The sequence below is a fragment of the Empidonax traillii genome, unplaced genomic scaffold (assembly GCF_003031625.1).
Source record: "Empidonax traillii isolate 1590-97213 ecotype Southwest subspecies unplaced genomic scaffold, ASM303162v1 scaffold761:size885847, whole genome shotgun sequence".
In the NCBI taxonomy this organism is placed as follows: Eukaryota; Metazoa; Chordata; class Aves; order Passeriformes; family Tyrannidae; genus Empidonax; species Empidonax traillii.
Genome location: NW_020955954.1, coordinates 316,915 through 334,275, shown reverse-complemented (window position 1 = coordinate 334,275; position 17,361 = coordinate 316,915). Strand labels below are relative to the sequence as shown.

Sequence of the window (17,361 nt, the reverse complement as noted above, 5' to 3'; positions counted from 1 at the left end):
CAGAGTCACCACACAGTTAACACAGTGACTGTTCCCTTTCAGACTCATTTGGAGCTGGTTGGGTCGGAAATGGAACGAGTTTGGTGGTTTTTGCTGGGGCCATTGCTGTGTGACGTGACAGTGACCCGGCTGCTGGGCCTGGCCACGGTGGGTGTGAGGGTGGCTCAGGGATGTACTGTGACCAGGAGGCCAACATGTGGGTTCTATTCCTGGCCGTGCTCCCCTCCAGGTGAGGGGCTGGTCCTTGCCACTGGCCACTGTCCCAGCTCCGTATTGGCTGGGAATGATGGTGCCGAGCTGGGCTGCAGGACCGGCACAGGCTGCAGCCAGGGACAGCCCTGGGGCTGTGTCTGCCTGAGGATCCAGGCTGGCTCCTGGTTCTGCTCCTCCTGCCCCCTCCTTTGTGCTGCTGAACCATCGTTGCTGTTTTCCTGTGGGGTGGGTGGGGGTCGATGTGGCAGGGGACCAGCCACGCTCCCCGCTGGTGGCAGCAGGGGTGACACCGGGGGCTGCAGCCACGACCTCAGGGAACCCAATCTCTCCCATCCCAAGCCAAGTCCACCATCAAAGCTCCAAGACCCGCTCCCGTTCCGTACCATGAACACAGCTTTAATTGCCTCGAGTGCTCGGACACAGACAACTGGCTGGCACATCCCAGCCCTGCAGACCCCAGGCCTGCTCCAGGCACACCCTCAGCCTTGGCACACGGTGGCCACGCTCCCCAGCTGTGCCACGCCAGCTCTGCCCCAGCGGGATGGCAGGAGAGCCACAGCCCTGCAAAGCCAAGTCTGGAGCACCTGCCTTTTGCATCCATCCTCCACCACGCATTAAAAATAAAGCAATAAATAGCAAAAAATAGATATCTACATAAATAAAAGAACCCTTTCTTGTTTTTTTTTCCTACAGGACTGTCCGGAGCTGCCCATGGCACTCAGCCAACAAGCATGGGGAGGAAGTGTGTGGAGAGGTGCTGCCGTCGTGTCTTGCCCCCTCGCTGTGGCCTGCCCTTGCTGTTGAGAGAGAGGAACATGGGGCGGCCGCAGTGCTGCCAGCGCAGCGACGCGTAGGTGTTGTAGCCGTTCTCCTCGATGCGCTCTGTGAACTTGCAGTTGGGGCTGAACTCCTTCTGGCAGGAGAGGGAAGGGGGTGAAGGGTGGCTGTGCTTGGCTGGGGTCCCTTGGACCCCAAGTGGGGCAGGGCAGGACCCTGCGTGTCCCCAGGGGTCAGAGGGGCTCGGTCCCTGCTGGGGAGCGCGTCAGGGCACAGGAAACCAGAACCCTGCTCCTGGGCACCGGTCCCAGCAGGTCTAGGACCCCCTGTTGCAACTCTGCCCTGCACCTCTGACCCCGGTGCAGTCCCTCCCAGGAGGCAGCGTCCGACCTACCGACCCGTAGAGCCTCCCCCGCTTGTTCATGGCCAGGTAGAAGCCAGTGTGCACTGCCCGGATGGCCACGACGCCGACACGCACCGACCGGATCTCGACGATGCCTGTGGGACAGGGAAGCCCAGCATGAGCCTCTGCCCCGATCCTGGGTCTGTGGCCACAGTGTCCCCCAGAGGGATGGGGTTGCTGTTCCCTGCCCACAGCGGGAGCAGTCAGAGGAACAGTGGGAACAAGAGCTGCAGCCCAAGCTGGGAGTGGGAGGGGGAACTTCTGATCCAGAGAGGGTTTGATCTTTACTCCTCTCCTCCCCAGGGTCCAGCTGCTTCCCAGGAGCTGGGCTGTGTGGGAGCAATGCCAAGCACAACCTCCGCTTGCCCGGTGCCAGCCTCGCGTGTGTCCTCCCCTCGCTGGCAGCTCCGCAAACGCATCTGTCCCCAGTGGGCCCGCGGTGCCTCAGGGACACGACCTGCCCCCCACAGCGCCTGGCCCTGGCCCACGCAGGGCGCTGAGGCTGGCACGGCTCTTGGAGGGGCAAAGTGTGCGCGGGGGTGGCAGCGACAGTGCGCCCTGTGTTATGGTGGGCAGAGGCACGTGGGCAGAGGCGTGAGGGGCAGGAATGGGGCCAGAATGGTGTCGCCCAAGGATGCTGGTGCTGACGGTCCGGCTGGCACAAGAGAGGATACGCAGCTCTGTGCCCAGCACTGCAGGCTGGCGGATGCAGCAGTGCTGCAGGACAAGGGGATGAGCCCAGGAGGTGGCTGCAGCCGGGCTGCAAAGCCACAGCTGGGCTGGCGTGTGTGTGCCCGAGCTCTGGGCTCCGGGCTCCGGCACGGCCGCTAATGGGAAAGGCATGTGGTCAGACCAGCGGCTCTGGCAAGGGAAACACCCAGAACATCATCAGGGCCCTTGGATTCCTGCACTGCCCCGCTCCAGCCAGCCCGGAGTGCTGCTGCCTGCCCTGCTGCCCTCCAGGCACATGGCACAGTGGAAAGGGGAGAAGGAATCTCCAGTGAGAGAGATGCAGGCAGGGCAGTGGGCAGGGCAGGAGCCACAGCAGGATCTGCCCATGGGCACCGCTGCAGGGGTTGCCCCGGCTGGACAGGGAGGGAGGACACTCAGAGGCTCTGGTTGGTGGTGGTACACACAGTGTGGAGGGCTGCAGCCCCTGAGCAGGGGCTTTCACCAGGCACCGATCCTCCGGCAATTCCAGCACTGCCTGGGCATCACCTGCCTGCAGGAGGCTGGGAGTGGACAGGGTTGATACAGCACCAGGACAACTTGCAGGCTCCTAAGCCTTCAGCTCCTCATGGATTTTCAGCCCAGCTGCCTTGGTGCTGCTGCTGGCCTTGGCATCTACTGGGATCTCCAGGGCCTGGCCCAGTGAAACCACTGACGAGCAGCAGTGGAGGAGAAGGGCTGCAAATCTGTCCTGCTTGATCACAATCTGGAGCTGCTGCTATTTATAAGGACTTGTGCTTTTCTAAAAATAACCCCCCACCACTGTCCCCAGCGCCCTGGCTGGCTCTGCCATGCTTTGCTTGCAGGTGCCTGGCCAGTGCCTGCCCAGAGACAGCTCCCAGTGCCCCCAGTCTCACACTCTCAGCCCTCAGAGGGGTCCTGAGGAGGCTGGGGCAGAAGAAGGGCTTGAGGTGGGGGAGTCCCTGGGAGATCCCCCGCCACCCTGCAGCTGCCAGTGGGGCTGGTCCAGCAGCTTCCACGAGGGCTGTGGAGGGGAGCCCAGCCCAGGCATACTCAGATAAGCAGAGTGAGTCCCGTGCAACAGCCCAGGGCTGCTCTGCCTGCCAGGCCCCATGGCCACCCAGCCGAGGGAACGTGTTGGGGTGCTTTGTGCTGGCAATGTGCCTGGTCGGGACTCCCAACAGCCTCTGACACCACAGGAGGGTTCCCTGGGCTGGGCTGGGCTCCCTCACCCTGTGCTGGCCAGGAGACAGGGCTGTCCCCACCAGACCAGGACATGGGCTGGGGGTGCTGCATGCCTCCTGCCCCAAGCCCCCACACCCTGCCAGGGCACCCCAGGGATGCTCAGGTATCCCCCTTTCCCAAGGACCCCCCGTCCAACCACTGTTCTGCCAAAACGGTGCCCTCTCCTTGTCACAGGGGCTGGGACTACACACCCTGATGGGCTGAAACCTGGATGCTTGCAGCCCTGACTCTTGCTGAAAAACACACAGTGGGTGCCAAGTCCTTGGGGGCTCTGGGAACTCTGTCCCTCTGCCCACCTGGGTGCCCCCATGCCAAGCCCCAAAACACTCCACAGGCAGCAGCTGTGGAATGGTCCCGTTCAACAGGGCTGCTCCACTCTCCCACACTTGAGAGATGCTCCATTCTGGGATCAGCATCACCACGAAACTTCCTATGTCCCTCCTCCTCAGTCTTTATCCTCCTCAGTGTGATTGAGGGGATCGATCAGATGGGTGACCTCATGGCTGCGCTGGCAGGACGAGATGGGACAAGGGACCAACACCTCCCCCCGGTCACCCCAGCAACGCCGGGTCCCCAGGCAGTGCCTGCTGGTGTCCGCGCCCCTCTCACGGCTCCCACGGGGCGGCGGCGGCCGAGCCTCGGGAAGGAGCTCCCGGGGCGAGGGCAGCCGGAGCAGGTTGTGCTCGAGGAGTGACGTGTCTCGCCCGGCAGGGACAGAGGGGACAGCGGGGACGGAGAGGACAGTAGCTCCCGCCGCTCCCGAGCCCCTACAGGAGGAGGCGCTTTGGCTGAGGTTCCCCCAGCGGGAGGAGCTGCGGACGATCTCCGAGCCGGGCACGGAGGGTCCTGTCCCCGTCCCGAGGCACCCCCGTCCAGCCTCCGCCCCGGCAGCGCCCGCCTCTGCCGCAGCCCCGGCACCCGGTGGGATCGGGCTCTCGCCCGCCGTGGGCGCGGGGCAGCCGCGGGGGGTGGCCCCAGGCCCCGGCTCTCCCCGGTCCCGGTCCCGGTCCCGGCCACACTCACTGCCCGGCCGCTCCCTCCAGCGCGTCCCCTCCACGCCGCCGCCGCCGTCGATGTGCAGGAAGAAGCGAGTGGCAGAGAAGAGTCGCCGCCAGCGCACGTCGCCCTCCAGGTGCCCGTAGCTGCGGGGAGGTCGCCGGCCGGTCCCGGTGGCACTGCCCGGTCCCGCCAGCACAGCGAGCGCCCCGGCGAGGCACGCAGCGATGGCAGCGGGGCCCCCGCGCCTCATGGCGACGGGCGGCGGGCGGGCGGCGGGCGACAGGCGATGGGCCATTGCCGCGGCCGCGACCGGCGACCGGCCCCGACGGCGCGGGCGGTCAGGGAGGGGCGGCCTGGGCAGGGCGGTGGCCAAGGGGCGGGGAGGGGCCGGAGGCGGGGCCTCCCATTCATAAATCCGCGTCCCGACGGCTGCCCCGGGTTACCGGACGCGGTCACTCGGCTGCCCTAGGGCGCCCAGGTGGGAACCGTCCTGGTGCCGCCGTGTCCCGTGTCCCGTGTCCCGGTGCCCCCGTGTCCCATGTCCCGTGTCCCGGTGCCGCCGTGTCCCGTGTCCCGTGTCCCGGTGCCGCCGTGTCCCGTGTCCCGGTTCCACTCCCGTCCCGTCGGGGCCGCCACGGCCGCCAGGGGGCGCGAGGGAGGGGAGCAGCGGCGCGGCCGCGATGCACCATGGGAGTTGTAGTTCGGTGCGGCTGGACTCGCGCTCCCGGGGTCCCGCGCGGCAGCACCGGCGCATGCGCGGTGGCGGGCGGCGTGCGCGGCGCGGGGATGGCGCTGCTGCGGCTGCGGGCGGCGCTGCGGGGCCCGGGCGGGCTGAGGGGGCCCGGTGAGCGCGGACACCGGGGCTCGGGCAGGGCCCGAGCATCCCCCGGCACGCAGCTGCGTCCGGATCCAGGGGCTGAGGGGCATCCCTGTCCCTCCTGTTCCTTCCGGCCCTCTGCACTGCTGCTGGGGCAGCTGAGCTGAGAAAAGTCACTTCTGTGCCCAGCTGGGGCCTGACCGTGTGTCTTGGCTTGGGGGCAGGGGGCACTCTGAGGGGTGAAGCCTCCTTTGACCCCCTGCACCTTCATATTTTTCCTCGGCAGGAGTTCCATGGAGCGTCCTCAGGAGCTACTCATCCGCCAGCACTAAGGAGAAGGCGAACAGGGACAGCACCTGCGAGAGGACAGAGCTGCTGAAAGGTGAGTGCTTGGAGAGCTACAGTGAGCAGGCAGCAGTCAGACCAGCCACAGCTTGGTTCTTGGGATACTGGGGTGGGTTGCTGGGATGGGCCCCAGCCTGCATGCAGGTGGATCCCAGAGAGACAGTGGTCAGAATCTGTGTCTGGGAGTGGGGCTGGCCAAGATGGGATAAAGTTCTTGTGTGGATTCTCTTTTCTGAGCACGTTCTTGGCACTCCCAGAGGGAGGTCCTGGGCAGGACAGAACCTTCTGCCATGCACTGCATCCCGTCACCTCTCTCTGTTTCCCTCCAGTGCTCAAAGCTCGAGCAAAGCAGCTCCAAAGCAGTAATGCTCCAGAGGTGACAGTCAACAAGGGGGAGCTGTCCCCACTGGGCAATGAGAAGCACCAGAACCCTCTGCAGCAGGCCATGGCCCCTGGCCCCACGCAGGAGCAGCCTGTTCCCAGGGCAGGGGGGTGCCCAGCCCGGCCCCACAGCTGGGTCGAGACATTGCACAAGGAGACGTGTGTCCAGCAGCTGAAGTTGGAGCGGAAATTATCCATGGCTGCCTCCCAGCTGGATCTGGGGAGCCAAGCCAAGGCAGAGGCCAAGGCAGAGGCCAAGCCAAAGGCCAAGGCAGAGGCCAAGCCAAAGGTCAAGGCAGAGGCCAAGCCAAAGGCCAAGGCAGAGGCCAAGCCAAAGGCCAAGGCAGAGGCCAAGCCAAAGGTCAAGGCAGAGGCCAAGCCAAAGGCCAAGCTAAAGGCCAAGGCAGAGGCCAAGGGAGAGGCCAAAGGCAAACCCAAAGCAAAACCCACGAAGAGCCTGAAGACCTCTAAAGCTCCAAAGGTGAAAGCAGCCACTGCCTGGAGCCAGAGCTCCACCATTCCCCACAGCCTCTACACCCACAGCAAGCCCAGAGTGGTGGCAGTGAAGGAAGGTATGAAGCTGGAGAGTCCTCAGAGGGTGCTGAAGGACAAGGAGAGCAGCCAGGACAAGGTCCTGCAGGAGACCATCTTGTCCAGCCTGGAGTGCTTCCTGTTCCTGCAGCAGCCGGAGCAGGCCGAGCGGATCCTCACACTGTACCACAGATCTCCAGTGAAGCAGAAGCTGCTGGATGTCAGTGCCTACAACATCGTGATGCGCTGCTGGGCCAGGAAGGTATCAAGCCACGGGTGCTCTGGGTGGGAGAAGGACTGGCTCAGGAGGAAGAGCCTTGAACTGCTCATGGTTTTACGTGTGGTTGTCACACCTCTCTTCAGCAAATGTTCGGGGAGCGCTTGGTTTCTGGCAAGAGGAACAGAGCTGGCATGAGGCCACGAATCCCTGTGAGGTGGCTTTGAGGAGAAGAAGGGGATGGGGAAGGGGCGAGGTAGAGATGGCTAAATACAAATAGGAGGGGCGTGAAGCTATGATTCTGGGGCTGCTGGTGTTTGTGTGTCCGCAGCCCCCTTCCCTGCTCATCCACAGGGCTGCCTGCAGCACATCGACCAGCTGTTTTCCATGCTGGAGTCTGTCGGGCTCCGTCCCAGCCTGGACTCCTACGCAGCAGCCCTGCAGTGCATGGGCCGGAACCAGTCACCTTCCGAAGCCATCCAGAGGTAACACCTGCCTCAGGTGCTGCTGAGCCCTGGGGCACCAGCTCCACAGCCTGTGCTGGGAGAACTGGGAGACACACGGGGCTGGGGCCCCTGTGGCCTGCACGCCTGGATGCTCTGACCGTTTTCTCACGGCCACATTTTGGGGCAGGCAGAGCTCCTGTAGCACCCTCCCTGCCACCCCCAGCTGCTAGGGAGTTTGAGATCATGCAGGGAGAGGAGATGTGGGAGGTGAGAACAGCTGCTTCTCTCCCCAAAGCTGAGCTGGGAGAGCCCCTCTCCAGTCAGGGACTCCTTGGTTCCCCACCCATCCTGGGCATCTTGCTTCCGCTGGCCTCTCTGTCGCTGCCTGGTGAGAATGGCTTGACTCCCCTGTTTGTTTTTACAGCACTTCCATGCAGTTTCCCCTTCTTGGTAGGCTCAGCTAGATAGCCAATTCCCACAGGGCTCTCCGAAGGAGCGTGGTCAGGAGATTCAGATGGATCTCATGGAGCACAGCAGGTGGGAAAGTGTGAGGCCGAGGCAGGGAGCTGAAGGAGCCCTGTGAGAGCCCACAGACTGGGTCTAGGGGCAGTACCTGGGGCTGTCTGTACAACCAGCTCCTCGCCAGAGGATGGAGAAAGCTGCTGATCTGCTAGTGCTGCACAAACACCTTGGGGATGTATCGCTGACCTCTGTGTCCTTGGCTGGCATGACAAGTTCTAGATGTCTCCAAGTGAATATCTTCAGTCATGTGATTCTGAGGGGGCTGGCAGTGCCCATCCTGCCTGGTGTGGGAGTTGTGTCAGTGCAGCACACACCGTGGGGCTGCCCACGAGCAGCTGGAGCTCAGCCTCCCTGCCCAGGCTGGGGCTCCAGAGTGGTGCAGGCTGAGAGATGGACACCTGATCCCTGTAACCTGAGGCGGGTGACCTTGTGGGACAGGCTGTGCTGAGGCAAATCCTGCCCCAGCAGCTCCTGCACAACATGCTCAGGCCCCTGGGGAAGATCAAACCTGTCCTGTCTGCCCCTCCTCAGATACCTGGAGCAGCTGAAGAGCGATGGCTTCCACGTGGAGGAGCTCTTCGAAAAGTGCCTCTTTGAGGAAGATGAGAAGGAGAAGGTTCTGAGTGCCATCAGGACTGTCTTGCCCAACTACCAGCTGCCCCCTCCACCCAAGCCCCAGACTTGCAAGTCTTCTCTGCTCCAGGACTTCTACTCCAAAGTAAGCCACAGAGCTCAGGGAGGTGTTGGACCTGGCCAGGTGGTGTTCACAGGTGTTCTCAGGTCCAGTTCAGGACTCCATAAAGGAAGAATTTTTAGCATCAATAGCCCACACAAGTCATCAAATGGATGATGTTACCAACACCCTTACAGAAGAACAGTGAAGCCAAGGGCTGGCAGGGGCCTGGAGGTGACCTCCATGTGTTGTAAGGGCTGTGTGGGGAGATGCTTGGCCATGACCAGGAGCAGAGCTGCCTGTGGGGTTTACCAGTCCAGTCTGGACTTGTTCTGCAAGCCTCTTGGAGGGAAGCTGGGAGGATGAGCATGACATAGTGCCTTGCACTTGTTTCAGGAAAAGGTGGTGTCATACCCCAAGCTGGATTTCTCCGTGGAGGAGTTGCAGGAGCGTTTCCAGCAGCAGCTGCAGATGGAGTTGAACAACACCATAACCATTGAGTCAGTGGAGGCAGCCAAGCCCCCAACCCCGCAGGCTGTCAAAGCGGTAAAGCTCAAGAGGTCTGGGGGCAGGGGGGCACTGCAGCCCTTGGGACCTGTGGGGGAGACGTGGGGGTCCATGGGCTGAAGAGGTGGTCAACTAACTGACCAGCTGTCTTCTTTCTCCATGCAGCGTGAGCTGCTGGGCACCCTCCGCTCCCAGTGGCACGATGCCATCCTCCAGGCCCTGCAGAAGTCCAAGCAGAGCATGGCCAAGGCCAGGACACTGTCGAATTACAACAACCTCTACCCCTACATGTGTCTGCTGCCCGATGAGGAGTACGCAGGCATCATGCTGCAGGTAGGAACCTGCCCTGCCTCATGGGAGCAGGGCCAGACTATCAGCCATGGGGCTGTCACAGAGCACTAATGTCCAGCAAAATTAGAACTTCCTGAGAGTTTTCCCAGGTTATTAGGTGCAGGCTGTCTGTTCCCTGTGTGGAGCAGCCAGAGAAGCCCCTGCTCTGCCCTGGCTGTGTTTTCTTCCTCACCATCTACTCAGCATTGTGGGAATCAGAATCTTCCTGTGCTCCCCTCACAGCAGCTTTAAATCCTGCTCTGTCTCTCTGCTCTGTCTCTGTTCCTCCTTCCTAAGACCCTCTTTGTCTTCCCAGGTCCTCAACACACTGTCTCCACAAGGAGAGTCCCTGGCTGTCCTGGCCAGGGAGCTGAGCTCCAAGGTCTACAGCAGGTACATCACCCATAGGAAGCTGCGCAGCCGCCAGCTGGAGAAGTTGAAGGGTGTCTATGAGGACTATATCCACCTGCTGGCAAAGGACAGCCAGGTAGGAGCCCTTGGAGCCAGGTGTCCTGTGCAGGAGAGCTCCAGGCTTGAGCAGGGTGCACTTTGCATGGCAGGAGGGGATGGGAAGGAAGAAAGGGGCCAAGGCCACTGCCCTGGGCACCTCAAGGGCCAGGTGAGCAGGTTGTTTCCAGAGCTGAGTGTACATGCCTTGGGGGAGGGGGCAGGCAGGTCTGCAATCTGAGAGGGAGGGGCGGGGTGTCAGCACAGGGATGTGGTGAGAGGAAGGGCTTTGCAGCACTGCTGTCCTGGTTCTCACTGCTGGGCTTTCCCCAGCCTCCTCAGCCATCCTTCCCCAAATACTCCTGTCAGGGAGGACCTCACAAGGACACATGGACAGGAGGGACCTTCTCAGAGCCATGTCCCAGATAGATCCCATCCAGCAAACCCCCTGGGAACAGCGTGTCTGACCCCTCCAGCTGACCTGCATTTTCTCCTTCCACCTCCTAGCCTGACCAGTACTTGCCACGGGAATACTGGGAAAAGCTGGTGGCAGAAGCAGGCGTAGGTTCCTCCCTGAACCTGAAGGACTGCAGCTGGCCGTACGTGGTCTTCATGCGCCTGGGCATGCACATGCTGGAGCTGCTGGTGAAGGCTGTCACGGTACCCAGGAACCTCCTCAATCCTCGTCTGGAGTCCAAGTCTATCCCTGTCCTCTACCACATCTACTCCTACCAGAACACGTGGCAGGTGAGCCTTGCCTTGGGGGCTCTGGAACTGTGCAGGTCATCCCTTCCTGACCAGAACCAGACCCTAGCAAGGCCCTTTTCTGTCCCTGCTGCCATTCTTGCAAAGGGACACTAAGGACCCCTGGTTTTGTGCAGACACTCTCCTTACTTGGTGTGATCCTTACAGGATGGCTGACTGACCACAGGCTCTTCCAGACTCCAGCCCTAATCCTCTGCTGCTGACCTTCCCCTCTCTGATTCTCCTGTCCAGGTTGGGCTGATAAAGCCCCATCCCATCTTCTCCCAGATTGTGACGGATGCTGCAGAGACCATGCTGACCTTCCACTCCTCTGCCATGCCTATGCTGTGTCCCCCAGTGCCCTGGACCTCCCCCCATTTCGGTGCCTTTGTCGTGAATGACACCAAGCTGATGCGCTTCGTGGATGGGGACATCCAGCACCAGCTGCTGCTGGATCAGTGTCCTCCCGTGAACCTCCATCCCGTGCTGGATGCCCTGAACCAGCTGGGCAACTGTGCCTGGAAGATCAACCAGCCAGTGCTGGATATAATCATCTCCATCTTCAACGACAAAGGCAACGAGCAGCTGGACATCCCACCGCCCCTCTCTGAGGCCCCCAGGCCTCCCAGCGCTCCCGGCCATTCCTCGACCTGGAGCAAGGCCCTCAAGCGTGAGCTGTTGCTGTGCAAGAAGAAGGCTGCAGAGATGCACAGCCTGCGCATGGACGCGCTCTACAAGCTCTCCATCGCCAACTACGTCAGGGACAAGGTGTTCTGGTTCCCTCACAACATGGATTTCCGCGGCAGGACTTACCCGTGCCCGCCGTATTTCAACCACCTGGGGAACGATGTCACCCGGGCCATCCTGCTGTTTGCAGAGGGGAGGCCACTGGGGCCCAGGGGCCTCAACTGGCTGAAGATCCACCTCATCAACCTGACGGGGCTGAAGAAGAAGAACGCCTTGCAGGAGCGGCTGGAGTACGCCAACGAAATCATGGAGGAGATCCTGGACTCAGCTGACCACCCGCTCACGGTACATGGGAGCTTCTAGAAAGTAAAATAAAATGGGAATCAATTTTGAAATATAAACATATTGAAAGATACACTTTTGAGAGGAATAAGGGAATCAGCAATGTGGAGATTCCTAAATAGCACATTTCTCTTTGAAAACATGATGAAATACTAGGGAAGCTAGAGGCATAATGGGAGCAGAAGCTGTGCCTAGCGTATCCTGGGGTCTTCTGCCTATGCTGTGATTTCTACCAGCCTGTGCTTTCCCATTCCCAGGGCAGGAAGTGGTGGATGAACACTGATGAGCCCTGGCAAGCCTTGGCATGCTGTATGGAAATCGCCAAAGCCTCAAGGTCCCCAGATCCAGCAGCCTACATCTCTCACTTCCCAGTTCATCAGGTAGGAGCCCAGCAGATCTTCATGGCCCATGTGGGGCTCAGCAGGGCGGGAGAATGGGAAAGGTGGGAAGGAGCATCCCTTGGCTCAGGCAGAGCCTGGCTGGGAGGATGCTGGCAGCTGCTGCAGGGTGAGAGCCGAAACAGTCTCACCTTCTCCAGCCACAGGATCAGGACTGGAAGTTGGCCCAGTATGGCAATGCCTGCCTGTCTGGAGTGTTCAGAGCTGTATTGAATCTTGAGGGATTTTTGCTCCAATCCCATTCCAAGGCTGAAGCCAAGCAGCTCTACAGGAGCCAGGATGGGAGATCTGGAACTGAGAAAGGGCATGCAGACAGAGCAGGTTGTCCCCTGCGTTCAGTGTCCTGGCTGTCACCATGTGCCTTGTCCTTGCTCTGGGCTAGTGCAGTTGCTCAGGTGCTGCTCAGCTCCCTGAAGGCACCTGTCCTTTCTGTCTGCACAGGGACCATGGCTGATTGTGGTCCTGGTGTGGGGGGCTGCTCCTTTCGTGAGGAGATGGGGTGGCTCAGTTATAACTGAGTGGGGGGAACAGCGCTTGTTCTGCCAGTAGCAGTGGTCTGGAATATGCATGAGACAGTCAAGACTGATATTTTGATGACAACAAAAGATCAAGAGAGCAACAGGGGGGTTGTGGAGAGTGCAGCCAATGAAATTCCAGCAAGGACTTCTTCTGGAGGGCACCACAGACTCTGTACTGCCTGAGTCATTAGCGCTCAGTTAATGGAGCCATCAGGATGTGCTGCATTGCAGGCAAGGGGGTGCAGGGAGGAGGGGGTTCTGCCTGAGAGGTGGTCCTGGGTCAGCTGCAGCCCCCTGTGACGAGGGAGAGCCCAAGCCCAGGGGGGCAGGAAGAGCAGCACACCTCTTGCGAGAAACATTGATGCCGGTGTGGTTTGGGGAGCACCAGAACCTTACCATGCTGTCATTCAGGTCTTGCCTGTCTCACCCAAGCTGCTCTCAGTCTCAGGAGGGCTACAAGGGCAGCTGCTGTGGCAGCTTCTTGTTTCCCTCCTGCTCTTCCCACATACAGGATGGCTCCTGCAATGGGCTGCAGCACTACGCAGCGCTTGGCCGGGACCTCATCGGTGCTATCTCTGTCAACCTGATGCCCTGCAGCGTCCCCCAGGATGTCTACAGTGCAGTGGCCCAGCAGGTGAGGCACAGCAGGGGCTCAGGGGAGTCATTTTGGACCTGACTCCTCCTCTTGGTGCACAGGGTCACTCCCCTCAGCGGGTGATTTCTGTCACCCCGGGTGGTGAAAATGGGCTGCAGGAATTCTAATGGGAGCTTGGGCCAGGCAGCGCACGGCTGGGAAGGTCTCACGTGGCCCCCAGCCACGGCGGGGGCTCAAGCCAGCATGGCTCATGCTGGGGCTGAGCCCTGGGGCGCTCTCCCCCTCAGGTGGAGGAGTTTCGGAAGAAGGATGCTGAGCGGGGGGTGAAGATCGCGCAGGTGCTGCAAGGCTTCATCAGCCGCAAGGTGGTGAAGCAGACGGTGATGACGGTGGTGTACGGAGTCACGCGCTACGGCGGCCGCCTGCAGATAGAGAAGCGTCTCAAGGAGATCGATGAATTCCCTGAGGTAGCATGCCCATGTGTCCCCCTTCCCTGGGTCCTGGCACTTTCCTCTATGTCTTTTGCTGTCCCTTTGCCTGACCCGTCGCTCTGCCTCTGCTCTGTTCAGGAATACTTGTGGGAAGCATCTCACTACCTGGTGAGGCAGGTGTTCAACAGCATCAAGGAGATGTTCTCAGCAACTCGAGATATCCAGGTAAAAAGCCTCTTGCATCTTATCTCTCTCCGCTTTTTCTTCTTCCCTGGTCCGCTTGTACATAGACCAGGGGATGCTCCATGTGGAGAGATGGTTCTCCTGGGTCCTGCCCCAGAGGTGTGGGATTGTGCTAAACTTTCCAGTAAGCACTGGACTGTCCCAGTCTGTGGTAGGAATCAGGGTGGCCTGTGCTGGGAGGGGATGGAGTCTCCCAGCTCCACACTAACTCCAGCTACTTCTTCACCTCTTCTGAAGACCTGGCTGACAGAGAGCGCCAAGCTCATCTCCCAGTCGGGGCGGACAGTGGAGTGGGTCACACCGCTGGGTCTCCCCATCGTGCAGCCCTACTATCGCCTCAAGTCCACTGTGGTGAGTGAGTGTTTGGTGTGAGGATTCATCCACCCCTGCCTGTGCCGCGGTGGGAGCGCAGAAGGGACAGCCGGGATGAAGCCTGGCAGGTTGGCATCCCTGGTGGGCGAGCCTGCAGAGCAGGTAGGATCCATGTGTGCAGGCACATCCTCCAGCCTCATCGCTCCCTGCAGAGCCCGGAGGGTGTGGGTGGGCTGGTGAGGAAGCTCTTGTGTTCTGTCCCACTCAGGCAGCTGGGGCACGGGCCGTTCCCCGCTCCGAGGAGCCTCCTCAGGGCTCGCGTGACTCAGTCTCGCTGCTGTCACCTCCCACGCGCCACTGCGCTGACTCACGTCCCCCCAGCCCGTCTGTCCCTGTGCTGCTCACCTCCAGCAGCCCCTCTCAGGCTGATTCACCCTGCAAGGGCTGTCACGGGGAAGGGGTGCAGGATGCCTGCCTGTGAGCTAGGCAAGGTGTCACTGAGGAGTGGCAGCTGCCGCAGTGCTGGGGCACCCTGCAAAGGCACAGTCCTCTCCAGAAGATGCTGTGGACAGTGCAGGGTAATAACTGGTCCCCTCTCTCCACTCACAGCTGAATTGTGGCATGCAGAATTTGAGTGTGAGAACCCCCAACAGCAGCCAGTAAGTATGAAATCATAGCCTACACTGTGCCCCTGCTGACCCCAGCCTGTGCTTTGGGGACGATGCCTTCCCATCAGGGAAGCTGTCAAGGAGTGCCAGAGCTCTTGTTATCCTCCTGAGCTGCAGAGAGCTGGGCAGAGGAGCAGGGCCCTGGGGTTCTCCAGGGCAACCCCCTCAACCCCGGGCTGGGGTGGCACTGCCTCTGTGCTCTGAAGTGCCCCAGCTCCTCCGTGTCCCACTCTGTGCCGCAGGAAGCCTGATACTGTGAAGCAGAAGAATGCCTTCCCCCCCAACTTCATCCACTCCCTGGACTCCACGCACATGATGCTCACGGCTCTGCACTGCCTCAGGTAGGAGTGGGCAGCTGGACTCTCACCTGGCTCTTCGCTGGCTCAGGACTCTCCTGGCAGAGTGTTGCTGGGCAAGGTGCCATGTGGGACCAGGGACTCCCTGGTGGGTAGAAGTCTGGGGTTCCTGGCAGAGAAGGGGTGAGAGGAGGCAGCGGAACAGGGAGATCCTGGGATCTCTGAAGACCTGCAGGGGCCATGCAGGGAGTCGCCCTCCTTATGTGGTCTGTGCTTCTGTCCTAGCCAGAGGGTCTACGTGGGTTGGGGGTCATCACACAGAGGTGCTCTCAGCACTATTTCATGGCACCTTTGCCCCCTCCCAGGCAGGGTCTGACCTTCGTCTCGGTCCATGATTGTTACTGGACTCACGCACTCACTGTGGACATCATGAACCAGGTAAAAGTGTCCTCTGGGGTCCCTTGTGAGCAAGATCTGGCTGTGAGCAAGATCTGTGCTCTGGGCCCATGCCAGGCCTCGCCTCCCCTGGGCTTTGCTCCATAGGCTGATTGATTCACTCAGGCAAAGTGAACCTGGGATACTTGCTGGCAGTTGCAGCTGATTTTCTGGTGCCCCATCCCCTCCCATCCTGCAGGGAGTGTGTGTGGCAGAATCTGTGTGCATAAATGGGCACTGAACACAGCCCTGGCAGAGCTGGTGCCCTTGCCCTGCCCTGGGCCTTTCCCTCTGCAGTGCTGCGAGCGCTGTTGTGACTGTGGGGGTCGACCTCTGCTTCCCACCTCCCCAGGCTGATTCCTGCACCGTTTTTAGCAGCACCTCCTTCCCACTCCTGGTGCTTCCCCTGCCCCTCAACTCTAACCTGTCGCTGCGGGGAAGGAGGGAAAATGCCTCCTAATCTGCACCTCACCCTGTCTCCCTGGGTCAGATCTGTCGGCAGCAGTTTGTGGCTCTGCACAGCGAGAAGATCCTGCAGGATCTGTCTGAGTTCATGCTGGAGAAATACTGCAGGTATTCCTGGCCTGTTGGTTTCCCCCATCATGCTTCTTCCTGCCTGCACCAGTTCCCTCTCTTGAGAGATCGTGTCCAAGTGCTGACAGGTTGTGTCACCTGCCTGGGGGTTGCTCTGGGTAGAACCTATCCTTCTTTCTTGCCTGACACTCAAACCACCTTCAACCTCAGTGTGAAAAACAAGGGCTCTGCACCCTCTTGCTGCAGAACTGAGGGAGGGTTTGGCAGCCTTAGGGCCTGCCCTGGGCTGCTGTGGCCAGGGCTGGGCTCCTGCTCCCACTCAAGGGTGCATGGTCTGTTTTGGAAGAGCTGAATCCTGTTGTCAGGGGCTGCACTGGGGAGCAGAGGAAGGTGTGCCTTCTCCCAGAGACCCCATGTTGATTTGCTTCCTTCTGGTTCATTCAGCCCCAACACAGAGACCATAGCCACTTGGCAGAAGAAACTGATGGAGCAGCTGTCAAATGTCCCCAGGACAGGTAGGAGCATAGGATAGGAACTGCAGAGCTCAGGAGTAGTTTGGAAACAAGGGAAGTGAGATGGAGTGGCCCCCAAAAGACAGAAAGCCAGAGCTGTCCCCTAGGATCAGGTTTTCCCTTCTGTGCTGGACTGCAGAGCCATGGGACAGCCTGGACACATTCCCCTATAGCATCCCTGTAAACATTACTGTCACTGAGCCCCTGGGAATTTCCCCCAGGCTGACCCAGCTCATCCCATCCCGCTCTTGTTTTGCTCCCATCTGTTTCCAACCACGAGCATTTGCTGGGAGATGGGACTGAGGGACTCAGCATAGTAATTGCCAAGATCTAGATGATATACATGCAATGGGATTAAGGCAATTAGTTTAACTCCTTCTAATCCCTCTGCCCTGTGTCTGCCAGGCCATCTGGCTCTGCCTGCCCTCTGTGCAGAGCACTCCAGTGCTCCATGGGCAGCACAGTCCAGGGGCTGGGATCGTTCGTACGCCGAGGCTGTTTCTCTCCCCCTTGCCCATCCATACCCTGCTTTCTGACCTCTCCTCTTCCTCACTCCCCCCAGGTGAATTCAACCTGAAGCAGGTGATGGATTCCACCTATTTCTTCAGCTGAGCCATGGCTGCCTGCAGAGCCCTGGGCTACCTCTGGCTGTCTGGCTGTGTTGGGCCCTGGCCTGCGAAGCTCCTGTCCCCCATCTCACGGGGAAGGAGGTGCAGCTGCCAGCCCAGCAAGAGACCTGCCCCACACCGAGGTGCTGGGGCAAACTGGGACTCTGCAAGAGCAGCCGGTGGGGGCCGGGCTCTGTGCTGTTTGCCAATCACTGCCTGTGTCCTAGCACCTGGAGAGGGCACACAGCTGGGGTGGGGCCAAAGGGGCAACAATAGACAGGGCTGGCTCCCCTCAAACTTCACTGTGAGCCCCAGCCATTGCTGTGCTGTTCCCTGTCCTGGGGTGCTGTCCCTCTCCACCAGTGGAGCTCGGACCTGGAAGGACAGGCAGCCACTCTGGACACAGCAGGAGCCCTGGCCATGCTCTTGGCTACAGGGTGGGTGCTGCTTCTGTGCCCTGCTCCAGCTCTGGGCACTGTCCCCTCTCTGGCTCCC

The 17,361-nt window shown here is 60.6% G+C and overlaps 2 protein-coding genes across 3 annotated transcripts in view; one reads left to right on the top strand and one right to left on the bottom strand.

Moving 5' to 3' along the window:
• Nucleotides 1–868: 868 nt before the first annotated feature.
• FGF22 (fibroblast growth factor 22) lies at nucleotides 869–4,622 on the bottom strand. Its single transcript, XM_027901014.1, has 3 exons — nucleotides 4,352–4,622; nucleotides 1,385–1,488; nucleotides 869–1,126 (listed from the first exon to the last, which is right to left on the bottom strand). The coding sequence occupies exons 1-3, from the start codon at nucleotides 4,620–4,622 to the stop codon at nucleotides 932–934; spliced, it is 570 nt and encodes a 189-aa protein (XP_027756815.1). The 3' UTR covers nucleotides 869–931.
• Nucleotides 4,623–5,113: 491 nt separating this feature from the next.
• The window catches only part of POLRMT (RNA polymerase mitochondrial), a 23,419-nt gene continuing 11,171 nt past the window's right edge, over nucleotides 5,114–17,361 (top strand). The window contains exons 1-21 of one of the 2 annotated variants that reach the window (XM_027900982.1): nucleotides 5,114–5,171; nucleotides 5,431–5,526; nucleotides 5,819–6,663; nucleotides 6,973–7,103; nucleotides 8,118–8,304; nucleotides 8,656–8,805; nucleotides 8,932–9,099; nucleotides 9,413–9,583; nucleotides 10,051–10,290; nucleotides 10,540–11,319; nucleotides 11,574–11,696; nucleotides 12,744–12,866; nucleotides 13,115–13,294; nucleotides 13,397–13,483; nucleotides 13,739–13,852; nucleotides 14,423–14,472; nucleotides 14,724–14,822; nucleotides 15,143–15,215; nucleotides 15,703–15,785; nucleotides 16,191–16,261; nucleotides 16,821–16,916. In XM_027900982.1, the coding sequence (XP_027756783.1) occupies nucleotides 5,114–5,171; nucleotides 5,431–5,526; nucleotides 5,819–6,663; nucleotides 6,973–7,103; nucleotides 8,118–8,304; nucleotides 8,656–8,805; nucleotides 8,932–9,099; nucleotides 9,413–9,583; nucleotides 10,051–10,290; nucleotides 10,540–11,319; nucleotides 11,574–11,696; nucleotides 12,744–12,866; nucleotides 13,115–13,294; nucleotides 13,397–13,483; nucleotides 13,739–13,852; nucleotides 14,423–14,472; nucleotides 14,724–14,822; nucleotides 15,143–15,215; nucleotides 15,703–15,785; nucleotides 16,191–16,261; nucleotides 16,821–16,870 (3,879 nt within the window). In that variant the 3' untranslated portion in view covers nucleotides 16,871–16,916. Of the gene's footprint in view, nucleotides 5,172–5,430; nucleotides 5,527–5,818; nucleotides 6,664–6,972; nucleotides 7,104–8,117; nucleotides 8,305–8,655; nucleotides 8,806–8,931; nucleotides 9,100–9,412; nucleotides 9,584–10,050; nucleotides 10,291–10,539; nucleotides 11,320–11,573; nucleotides 11,697–12,743; nucleotides 12,867–13,114; nucleotides 13,295–13,396; nucleotides 13,484–13,738; nucleotides 13,853–14,422; nucleotides 14,473–14,723; nucleotides 14,823–15,142; nucleotides 15,216–15,702; nucleotides 15,786–16,190; nucleotides 16,262–16,820; nucleotides 17,350–17,361 lie in introns of those variants that run through there. The other variant, XM_027900981.1, reaches the window with a different exon arrangement.